A 12,229-nucleotide genomic window follows, 5' to 3' on the forward strand; every position below is an offset into this window, starting at 1 on the left:
CCACCCAAACTGTCCATTGTTGTAGCATGGTTGGAAGACGATTTACTTTAACTGCAGGCGAGTAAAATGATGTGTCACTGGACACTTGAGTAACCTCTACAAGCTCAGTCTCTTTACCTCCAAAACTGAGGATGTTTTACTCTGTGAGTGATTACTGAGCTGTGGTCCACAATGTTGTTGGGGTGTTGGGCTCTGGTGCTCCTCTTCCTCCCCTCCCAGCTTGTGTATTTCAGTTTCTTCCCTCATGTATTTGCACCCCCCACCTCATACACACCTTATGTCTCTAGGAAAGATAAAAGGAATCTTTCAGGGGAAGGATGAGGGATGCCTGGAGCCTTCTCCCTAGACCTCATCCATGGGGGTCCCTTAGGCTTCTAGAACCTGTGGGTCCTCCACATGGTCCCACTGAGCCTCATCTGATCTGTGCACACATCTCATGGCAGCACCGAGGGAGGTGGGAGACACTGGGTATGGCGGAGAGATTGGGTTGTCAGGATTCTTATTCCAATTCCAAAGTCCTTCCCAGCCATTTCTCTTGAGACTCCAAGACTCAAGCCCAACTTCCACCTACTTAAGTGGCAAATATTTGGTGAGAATAAATCGAGATGCCCTGCCCAAGGGGACTTGCAGTCTACCAAGGGGACGAGCCTAACAATGAGCACACAACAGTACAATGGTGTGCATGCTGTAACTGAGGGATGACATCATGAGGGAAGGGCCCCAATAAGGGGGTGGCTGCTGCCTGAGAAAGAGCCAGTCCTGGAGCTTAATGTGGAGGATGGTGAGGTAGGGGGCAGGCACCAGAGGAAGTGCATTCTAGAAGGAACAACCTGCGAAGACATGAGCTCCTGAAAAGAGGTGGTGCATTTCGAGGACACTGAGAAGCTCCAAGGGGCCCCAGCAGAGGACAGAGAGTGGAAAAGTGAGATGGGCTTGTGGTGGGCTGTAGCCGCTCTGAGGACCTTTGCGTTTATCTAAAAGGCTTTATCAGGAAAATCATCCAGTTGTTTTCTAACCTTGTTCTTATTTAAATTATGACATGAAACCTCTACCAACTCTCACCCACAACCCTCAACCTGTAGCACATGAGCAAGAATATACATGTTATGGTAATGGTTGCGTGTACAGCTGTGTTAGCTCTTTGTGTTTTGGTTCATGTCTTCGTGTGTATTTCCCCCATATATTCTTCCCATTTTCCTTTAAAAGTCCACCAGAGGGCCGGGCGCGGTGGCTCAAGCCTGTAATCCCAGCACTTTGGGAGGCTGAGACGGGCGGATCACAAGGTCAGGAGATCGAGACCATCCTGGCCAACACGGTGAAACCCCGTCTCTACTAAAAAATACAAAAAACTAGCTAGGCGAGGTGGCGGGCGTCTGTAGTCCCAGCTACTCGGGAGGCTGAGGCAGGAGAATGGTGTAAACCCGGGAGGCGGAGCTTGCAGTGAGCTGAGATCCGGCCACTGCACTCCAGCCTGGGCGACAGAGCGAGACTCCGTCTCAAAAAAATAAATAAATAAAAAAAATAAAAAAAATAAAAGCCTACCAGAGTTTAGCCTGGTCCTTTTCACCTGCCTTTTGAGACAAGGTCTTGCTCTGCTTTCCAGACTGGACTGCAGTCATGCAATAACTCACTGCAGCCTCAACCTCCTGGGCTTTAATGATCATCCTGCTTCAGTCTCCTGGGTAGTTGGGACCACAGGTGTGTACAACCACACCAGGGTAATTTTTAAATTTTTTGTAGAGACAGGGTCTCACTTTGTTGCCCAGGCTGGTCTTGAACTCCTGGGCTCAAGCAATCCACCTGCCTTGGCCTCACAAGGTGCTAGGATTATAGGTGTGAGCCACCATGTTCAGCCTTCACCGGCATTTTTTAATTCAATGAAAAAGATGCAACTATTATTATTATTAACTCGAAGACTTTTAATCCTTTCCTCTGCTGACACTCAAAGCTTCCTTTTATACATCTGTGAAGAGCAGGATGTTCCATGCATGTGCATGTGCATGCATGTGTGTGTGTGTATCCTCTCATGACATAATGTATACTACATAATACTTATTGTATTCCTGACTGCGAATTAAGGATTTCTTTTTGTCAAAGTGTTATAAAATTAACAAACATTATAATAAACTAAGACGGAGAAGCTTTCAAATAGAAGTAGCTCTAGTAAAACTCATTGAAATCCTTCTGAGTTCCTTGAATGCCAATTTTTTTTGTTTTTGTTTTTGAGATGGAGTTTGCTGTTGCCCAGGCTGGAGTGCAAGGGCACCATCTCGGCTCACTGCAACCTCTGCCTCCTGGGTTCAAGTGATCCTCTCACCTCAGCCTCCCAAGTAGCTGGGACTACAGGCACATGCCTCCACTCCCGGCTACTTTTTGTATTTTTAGTAGAGGCAGGGTTTGACTATGTTGGCCAGGTTGGTCTTGAACGCCTGAGCTCAAGTGATCCACCCACCTCAGCCTCCCAAAGTGCTGGGATTACAGGTGTGAGCCGCCATGCTGGACCGAATGCCAGTTTTTGAAAGGCTTAAACTTGTTTAAAATCTTGTTACCATGGATATCTTTGCCACAATGGAGAAAAATCACAGCACAAAAACAGGGATTATTAGAAGAGAAGGACAAACTGTGTCTCTATCAAAGTTACATGCACGACCAAGTTTCCCACCCCAAGGACAGTACAGCTGTAACTATTACCCAGTGAGCAAGACAGAGAAGATAAAACAAGAGACATGCTGAGTCACACATGCCACAAGCCCCCCCAAAGTCAAGCACTCCATACCCGGCAGGCCACACTCACATAGAGCTCTAGCACGGCCTTGGGACTCGGCCTGAGGGAGGGCAGGTCACTGAAGGAGCGGCTGCGGTGCAGCTTGGCAAAGAAAGTGTCTTGCAAGGCACTCAAGACAGACAGCCGCCTTGGCTTGTCTGGGGAAGGATGCAGCCACCTCTTCAGAAGTGAAAGCAAGATGGGGGAGTTAGTGGGAAGAATCAGGTTACTATGTTTTGTTAGCTTTTTAGCGAGCATTTTTGATTAAAACAAGCGGCTATTATTTATATCAACTTCTTTAAAAGGCTGATCTTAGAGAATGTTCAGAAAAATCTACATGTTAGCATCACAGCAATAGGTAAGGTGGGCAAGGAGAGAGGAAAAACAGGAGGCTTACCACCTCTGATAGAATTACTGAGAACTCCCAGCACTGTCTCTCAAGCATTTCAAATGCTGGGTGCAAGCACTGGCTCAGGTGCATTGATTCTACTCGGGAAATTACACTGAACTTACAAAGAAGGAGTGGTCTTTGAAGGTGGGCGTTTCCGGGGTACCCTGGCTGTACATGGACATTCTCCTCTGAAGGGCTGCCGCCTTGTTCCCAGCGCCTGAGGATGCGGTCATGTCCTCCACGTCAAATGGACTGCAAAACAACAGGACCCCATGTATGCACATTTGGTAAAATCACCTATCATCAACAGACCACAGGCTGAGAGAGTACCTCATTACATAAAAGTAAACTCAACCTGTGGGAACTGGGCTGGTTTTAGCTAAACTGGTTTGCAGAAAATAAACCTGGATAAAAGAAAAGTGGAGCAGAAAACTGAGTCTAGACTCACCCAAGGGACCCCAGAATATTATCACAGCTCTAAGCACAATTTATCTATACACTTAGATACACCCGTTCCTCACTAACATTAGAAACACAAACTTATGAATGCTTGCTTCGACAAAACAAGATGTTGAAAAGTCTATAAAAATTATCTGAACTTTGTGGGGCTAGATACCTTAATGGTATAAGACATCGACAGACTATTGTTCTGTTCTAAAGAAAACACTCAAAAATAGAATCCCATTCATTTCAGTTGACACAGAGCCTCTTGCGTGGGAAGAGAATAACAGTCTGTTCACCATGATGCCACTTAATATCATGGCACCTGATTCATCCAGCAAGAAGAATGATCTTGCATGTGAGACGTCAATGACTGCAGATTGTGGGGAGGGAAGGGCTGGGTAACGCGTGCTGATGATGACGAGGCAAGAGTGTCTTTGCTGCTTCCACACCTGGCTTTCTATATTGTAAATGAGACCCTGAGTATGAATACTTAACATGTCAACTCAGCAATATACCAGGGGCATTACATTAAATATTGTGAACTACTATTGGGGGTTTCTTTTTGTTTTGTTTTGTTTTTTTTTTTTTGAGATGGAGTTTCCCTCTTGTTGCCCAGGCTGGAGTGCAATGGCACGATCTCAGCTCACTGCAACCTCTGCCTCCCGGTTCAAGCGATTCTCTTGCCTCAGCCGCCCAAGTAGCTGGCATTACAGGTGCCTGCCACAATGCCCGGCTAATTTTTGTATTTTTAGTAGAGACGGGGTTTCGCTATATTGGCCGGGCTCGTCTCGAACTCCTGACCTCAGGTGATCCACCTTCCTTGGCCTCCCAAAGTGCTGGGATTACAGGTGTGACCCATCGTGCCCGGTGCTACTGGTGTTAATAACTTATCATGACCTTTCTCACTGGGTGACTTTGGAAAACCATTTCTAAGTTCATTGTTTTGAAAAAAGATATCTCTTGCCCTTTGGGGATGTTCTATTTCAGTAAATACAGTGCAGAGGAACTAAGGATACTCATAATTTTCCAGAGCAGCATGAAGTTATGCGATAAAGAGGAATAAGCATTTAAAGCATCATAGTGAGAATCAGGATTTTTCTGAGGTCAAAGTACCTCCTATTGGACAGATATTTTCTTTCAAATTAGTTTACTTGAGAGGACATATTCTCTTATATATTGAAAGGTAGAGAGGGAAGGAAGGTGACAGAAAAAATATTTTAAAATAGAAAGTAGAAAAGGCGATTGGTGATATGATCCAGGCTTCTCCAACTTTAACACGCGTGCACCTCACCCGGGGAGTTTGTTAAACAGATTCTGGGGCCTGAGCAATCCTGCCACAGTAGTTCTGGGGTGGGGCCCAAGATTCTGCTTTTTTAACAAGCTCCCTGGTGATGCAGATGGTCCATGCACCAGCTTTGAATAGCACTAGCCCGTATCAGATATTCCTATATGAAGAGATAAAAGAGGAAGAGGCACTTACTACCAGGTGATTTCCAGGTTCAGTTTGATGGTGCCAAGGTCATTGATGTCGACAGCCACCACCTGAGGTCGGGCTGCAAACAGCTCTTTGGTCTCACAGGTCACGCTACCTACCAGGATGTGAGTTGCCAGCCCTTTGAGCTCTGTGACCTAGCAGAGAGAGTGGGAGGGGAAAGGCCTCACATCACAGCAGAGGAGAAAGGTAGGATAATGTGTCATTTTTTTTTACTGAGCTAGGTTGGTCATTTCTTTCAGAATCATATCTGAAATTGGAAGTGGATTTTGTTTTTTTCTTTTTGGAGACAGGGTCTCTCTCTGTCACCCCGGCTATAGTGCAGTAGTGTGATCATGGCTCACTGCAGCCTTGACCTCCTGGGCTCAGGTGATCCTCCCACCTCAGACTCCCAAGTAGCTGGGACTACAGGCACACGTACCACATCTGGCTAATTTTTGTACTTTTGTAGAGATGGGGTTTTGCCATGTTGGCCAGGCTGGTCTCCAACTCCTGGGCTCACGTGATCCACCCACCTCAGCCTCCCAAAGTGCTGGGATTACAGGTGTGAGCCACTACACTATGCCTGGCCAGAGATGGATATTTCAAAAGTGTATCTTAGATTGACTTTACCTATTCTGATGTGAGAGCAACAGTCTTTGTAATGGACTTGTAGTGCAGAGAAGTCCGTGGGATGGAGGGGTGACAGGCAGGGGTCACGGGTAAAGGCCCCACCAATAGATCATCCAACTGTGGCACCATGAAAGACAACAGGCAATGACAATACTGTACCTTGATGGAGATGAACCCAACTATCAGGGGCAGAAAAACTGTTTCTTCTCCGTCCCAGCTCTGCTTGCCATTTACTTCTATTTTGCCTTTCAGTTTCCACCGCTGCCGGCCATACTTCATGAAAATCTGGAGAGGAGACATCCAAGGGCCTTCATGTCTTGCCATGCCCCCTTCTCCACCAGAACACCAAGATCAAAAGGAGACAGAACTAACGCCACTGCCGCCCTCCCCTTCTCCCTCACTCTCCCTCCACCCCCTTACTCTTGGGTGTGGGTGGAGCTAGGGATGAGTGGGGAAGAGACTTTTTTTCTTTTCTTTTGAGATGGAGTCTCGCTCTGTTGCCCAGGCTGGAGTGCAATGACATGATCTTGGCTCACCGCAACCTCCGCCTCCAGGGTTCAAGCGATTCTCCTGCCTCAGCCTCCCAAGTAGCTGGGACTACAAGCATGTGCCACCATGCCCAGCTCATTTTTGTATTTTTAGTAGAGACGAGGTTTCACCATGTTGGCTAGGCTGGTATCTCGAACTCCTGACCTCAGGTGATCTACTTGCCTTGGCCTCCTAAAGTGCTAGGATTACAGGCAACAGCCACCATGCCTGGCCCGAGACTTTTAAAGCACAGTAAGTTCTGCCTGTCTGAGACACAGGGGGTACAGGTTTTCTGTAGTAAAAGGTCACTGCATGGTGCCCTTCTGCTCACTCATACCAAGCAGTTCTCTCTCTTGTTAGTTCTGCTTGAATAGAGCAGCCACTGGGATTAATTCTTCACATAACCCAGCTCCTTTAGCGAGAGGAGTAAGTATCAGCTAAAACCCTCTTAAGCAAGAAATAAAGACATCCTTATTCTGGATAGGGAGATGGAGCTGGCAAGAACTTTGAAATCCAACGTACTCTTGGGGGAAGGTTTGCAATATTTCCTTGGTCAGACTGCTTTAATGTTTAAGGGAAGATATACCCTCACCCCTGCTTTAAGAGGTATGAGTACAGAGGATTTTGGAGGAGATGTCAGATGAAATGGTTATGTAAGTTTCCTTTTGAAGAGGGAAAGGAACAAAGCCTATTTTTACTTTTTGGAGCACATTTTTACAAAGAAAGATCTAGATGTTATTTTTCTTCAGTCATGGTACTTATGATCAGCCATGATCCTGGATTGGCTCTTGGATCAGGAAAAAAAAAAAAACAAACCCTGCTTACCTAGTACAATATTGGAACATCTGGCAAAATATGAACATAGACTAATTCCAGGTGACGTTAGCTGAAGAGCCAATCTTAAACTCACTGGTGTTGAGGGCTTAGTAATGCCTATGTGAGAGAATGTCCTTCCATTCTTAGAAGAAGAATTTAGGGATAAAGAGTCCTGGTGTTTGCATCTTGCTCTAAAATGGTTCAGGGGCCAGGCACGGTGGCTCACACCTGTAATCCCAGCTCTTTGGGAGGCCAAGGCGGGGGGATCGCTTGAGGTCAGGAGTTTGAGACCAGCCTGGCCAACATGGTAAAACCCCATCTCTACTAAAAACACACAAAAAATTAGCCGGGTGTGGTGGCGGGCGCCTGTAGTTCCAGCTACTCTGGAGGCTGAGGCAGGAGAATCGCTTGAACCCAGGAGGCAGAGGTTGCAGTAAGTTGAGATCATGCCACTGCACTCCAGCCTGGGCAACAGAGTGAGACTCCATCTCAAAAATAAATAAATAAAAATAAATAAAATGGTTCAGCAAAATAATAGTAACAATGACAGCAATAATGATGATGACAGAGCAAATGTGGCATAATGTTACAAAGTGGTGAATCTAGATGAAGGGTTTATGGGAAGTCCTGTACCCGTTTCCAGACTTTCTCATTGGCTTAAAATGTTTTTCAAAATGAAAAATTAAAAAAAAAAAAAGACAACTTGAGAAGCAAAATGACATGACAACTGGCCCCTACCCTTCAGGTCCGTAATTCCAGCACCTAGACCAAGACAATACTTACTTCATATTGATCTCCAGGACAGAGGCGCGCAAATCCAGCCAGACCTGGAACCAAGCAATTGGAAAGTGAGGTGTAGAACATTATTTCCCCTCTCTATAGACACATACTGGCATGTTGAAAAGAATTCAGGTGAAGTGTCAGAACTTTGTGCAAACTCACATAACACTTTTTGGGGCCATTCCTGGGGAACAACTGTTTGGGGGGAGTTCCTTCTATCACAGGTAAAGAAGACATTCCTGGATGAAGTGATGGAAGAGGTGGTTTCCAAGGTAGGGGAGGCTGGGCAAGAGGGGGAGCTAGAGCTCAGTACATCTTGGGCTGATTTAAGATCCAAGCAGATTCCAGGGTTAGGGTATTAGGGCCAGAAAGATTTATTTATTTATCCAACATATTCCCATGAAGATAATCTGGTCTCCTATTTTCCCTTCTGTCCTAAAATGTGTAATTTTTAGGTGCCTCCCATTTGAGTTAAGATTCCATGCAGTTATTTCCCTTGCTGCCCTCCAATTTACTCATTCTGATGTTTTCTTTATCCTTTTTATCTGGTATAATCATACAATTTGCTGTTATGAAATCCCTGAAAATGGATTATTACTTACACAAAGCTAGTGATTAAGAAAACAAAATCAATCCAACCAACCAAATGATACACCCCCAAAAGAAAGATGGGACTTCTACTGTGCCATCCAGCAAGTCATGTCTAACTGGATCTGCTCAATTTGAGATCTCTCTCTGGTGCAGCAGCAAAAACAAATCTTATCAGACTAGATGGTCACCATCTGAGGCCATCTCAGGATACTGGGTTTGTCCAGTCTTTTTCTTTCCTTTTGTAGATATTTACTGAGAGTCTGCTGTATGTAAGGGTCTATGCTAGGCATTGGGGTAATAATTTGGAAATTAAAGATTATATGGATCCCCATGATATAGAACAAAATATGGTTAAAGCCCACAGAAATGAAACAGACAAAGACTTGCAGACAGTAAGATGGAGTTACACCTGAGGTTAATTTGTTTGTCTACTGGCTATCCTACTCTAGAAAATTTACTTAACCCAAGTTTCTTCACCTTTAAAATAGGATAACAGTGTCCACTTCATAGAATTGTTTGTAACAACAACAGATGGCATCTTACACATAGTAGGTCCTTAATACGTGGTAATGATGATATATCCAAGAGTGGGATAATACTATTTATTGAGTACACGCCATCTACTATTTAATGAAAGATGTAATCTATATGAAAAGACACAAGGCTGGCATATTGGCTCCCTCCTATAATCCTAGCACTTTGGGAGGCCAAGGCAGGAGGATGACTTGAGCTCAGGAGTTCAAGACAAGCCTGGGCAACATAGTGAGACCTCATCTCTACTAAAAAGAAAAAAAAATTAGCCAGGTGTGGTGGTGCATGTCTGCAGTCCCAGCTGCTCGGAGGCTGAGGTGGGAGGATCGCTTGAGCCCAGGAGGTCTAGGCTATAGTGAGCCGTGATTACACTACCGCACTCCAGCCTCGGTAACAGAGTAAGACTCTGTCTCAAAAAGGAAAGAGAAGAGAAGAGAAGAGAAAAGAAAACACACAGTAAACTGATATGCATCAGGGAGGGAAACAGCAGTGGAGAGACAGAAGGAGATCTTTGCTTTTTTCTGTATTTTTATGAGAATGTATTACTGTATAATTAAAATGAAAAAAACAGAGACTATCTTATTTAATGTAGAATAGGTTCATAGAAGAAAGCAGCATTTGAATAACAAAGTTTCACCACAGTAAAATGAGGACATGGCTGTACAGATACTTCCAGGCTGAGTGAATGACATGTGTGTATTCAACAATGTTTCTTGAATGTCTACTGTGTCAAGCATGAATAAAGGTGTGAGGAGGAAGGTGTGCTAGTCACATGTGCATAGCAAATGAGGAAACTAATCTCATCAACAGAGGCTTGTCAGTGACCCAGCTTTACTTTAATCAGTTGTTTCTGGCTTTAGTCAGCTGTTAAGTTGTTTTCGTGCCAATCACAAAGCAAAGCCCTTTACGTTCATTGGGGCCTAAAGACTAAAAGTTTTATTCAAGGAACCAAACAAATTTAATAAAAATGGGTAAAAATCTTTATCCTTTAAAAATTTTTTGAAGGAAAAAAATAAAGTCTTATAAGATTTCCAGTTAAGAATTCAGTACAGGCTGGATGTGGTAGCTCACGCCTGTAATCCCAGCACTTTAGGAGGCTGAGGTGGGCAGATCACCTGAGGTCAGGAGTTCCAGGTCAGCCTGGCCAACATGGAGAAACCCTGTCTCTACTAAAAATACAAAAACTAGCCTGGCGGGGTGGTGCTCGCCTGTAATCCTAGCTTTTCAGGGGCTGAGGCAGGAGAATCGCTTGAACCCTGGAGGCAGAGGTTGCAGTGAGCAGAGATCACGCCACTGCACTCAAGCCTGCATGACAGAGCGAGACTCTATCTCAGAAAAAATCCAAAAAAACAAGCAAAGAATTCAGTACAAATATTTGTAGTGAACTTTTAGTTAAAGGCAAGATTTATAATGTAATACTAAGTATAAAAAGAAAAAAGGTAGCTGGGTGCGGTGGCTCACACCTGTAATCCCAGCACTTTAGGAGGCTGAGGTGGGCAGATCACCTGAGGTCAGGAGTTCCAGGTCAGCCTGGCCAACATGGAGAAACCCTGTCTCTACTAAAAATACAAAAACTAGCCTGGCGGGGTGGTGCTCGCCTGTAATCCTAGCTTTTCAGGGGCTGAGGCAGGAGAATCGCTTGAACCCTGGAGGCAGAGGTTGCAGTGAGCAGAGATCACGCCACTGCACTCAAGCCTGCATGACAGAGCGAGACTCTATCTCAGAAAAAAAAAAAAAAAAAAAAAAAAAAAAAAAAAAAAAAAAGGAGGACACAAAGCCTTACATAGAGTATAACCTCGGCTATATATAAATGGATCCCCGGGGAAGAAAGTCTAGAAAACCATACCAAACTGTTAAAAAATAATGATCTCTGGTAGGGTAGAATTAAGGAGAAAGTTAAATTTTTGTCATTAAGTGATAATTTTTATTTGATTTTTAAAAAGATCATATACTTATTTTGTAATACAGAAAAAAGATGTAAAAAAGATCACACACCTTGGCAGGCAGTGTGTACACACAGAAAAGTTGGTTGGATATTTTAATAATTTTAATAAAGCTTAGCACTGGGTAGAACGATTATATATGATTTTAATTTTTTGGTTATATTTCTCAATGTTTTAAAAAAACAAGAAGGTACTACTTTCAAAGTGTTTACGTCAAGATTGAAGAAGACACGAACAGTTCCTCCCTGTTTACCCAGTGACTTTTTTAGAGGCAGTCCGAGGAAATAATTTTGATGAGCTGGTCCAGAAACAGCTGTGAGTCCTAGACTGTTCCCACACAAAGATGTCCATATGACAAATGGGTCCCTTAGTACCTCAGCCTCCTTGAGTTGCTATTTATAACCTTTGCCATTTATAACACTATTTATAACACAAAGGTTGTTTATATATTTATTTAAACCTGATTTTACCCATATAAAGATGCTGTGGGTGGTATCACACAATGTGTTTTGCCTTCTATGAATAGCCCTGTTAGTACGCTGGAGATTCTTGGCCAGGCATGGTGGCTCACACCTGTGATCCCAGTGCTCTGGGACATCAAGGCAGTAGTATCACTTGAGCCCAGGAGTTTGAGACCAACCTGGGCAACATAGTGAGACCCTATCTCTACAAAAAATTTAAAAATTAGCCAGTTATGGTGGCGTGCGCCCATGGTCCCAGTTACTCAGGAGGTTGAGGCAGGAGGATTGCTTGAGGTTAGGAGTTTGAGGCAGCAGGGAGCCACTGAACTCCACCAGCCTGTGTGACAGAGCGAGACCCTCGACTCAAAAAACAAAACAAAGCAAAAAACCCAATTAAGTTGAGAGTCTTAAATGAATGATTCTACTTTCACCTGACTGATGGACGTTGCATGGGTAAGCTGACAGCAAAAAAGGTCCCCGGATGCTTAAAAAAAAAAAAAAGCACGTGCTGTTACCATCACTTGTCAGTAGGTGGCAGCAACTCACCAGCTCGTCCGTGCCTTCCTGCCCGTGGAGCCAGTACATTTAAGAACAGCTTTCACTAATAATTAGAACACAACAAGTCACTTAAAAAGACTTACTGAAATAAGAGCAGAATTGAAGAAGCCTGTATTCCACTAATAATTTTCTGGAGCATTTAGTTAGTCTTTTAAAAAATACTTCTGAAAGAAAGTACAATCGACTGGCTTTTGTAAATCCTAAACTGGACATGCTAATTCTAATACAATCCAAAGTACTCTTTAAAAACCTCTGCAAATTGGCCGGGCGTGGTGGCTCACACCAAGAGAAAAGAAAACACACAGTAAACTGATATGC

The 12,229-nt window shown here is 44.1% G+C and overlaps 1 protein-coding gene across 6 annotated transcripts in view; it reads right to left on the reverse strand.

Annotated features, from left to right (window-relative positions):
- FAM65B (family with sequence similarity 65, member B) overlaps nucleotides 1-12,229 on the reverse strand; it is a 287,827-nt gene that overhangs the window by 35,812 nt on the left and 239,786 nt on the right. For 5 of the 6 annotated variants that reach the window (XM_011998195.1, XM_011998198.1, XM_011998197.1 and 2 more), the window contains exons 9-12: nucleotides 7,831-7,874; nucleotides 5,863-5,988; nucleotides 5,080-5,228; nucleotides 3,278-3,407 (exon numbers count right to left, since the gene is read on the reverse strand). In XM_011998195.1, coding sequence (XP_011853585.1) covers nucleotides 3,278-3,407; nucleotides 5,080-5,228; nucleotides 5,863-5,988; nucleotides 7,831-7,874 — 449 coding nt within the window. Of the gene's footprint in view, nucleotides 1-2,794; nucleotides 2,945-3,277; nucleotides 3,408-5,079; nucleotides 5,229-5,862; nucleotides 5,989-7,830; nucleotides 7,875-12,229 lie in introns of all 6 variants that reach the window. The other variant, XM_011998193.1, reaches the window with a different exon arrangement.

The sequence above is a fragment of the Mandrillus leucophaeus genome, unplaced genomic scaffold (genome assembly GCF_000951045.1).
Source record: "Mandrillus leucophaeus isolate KB7577 unplaced genomic scaffold, Mleu.le_1.0 Scaffold56, whole genome shotgun sequence".
NCBI lineage: Eukaryota > Metazoa > Chordata > Mammalia > Primates > Cercopithecidae > Mandrillus > Mandrillus leucophaeus.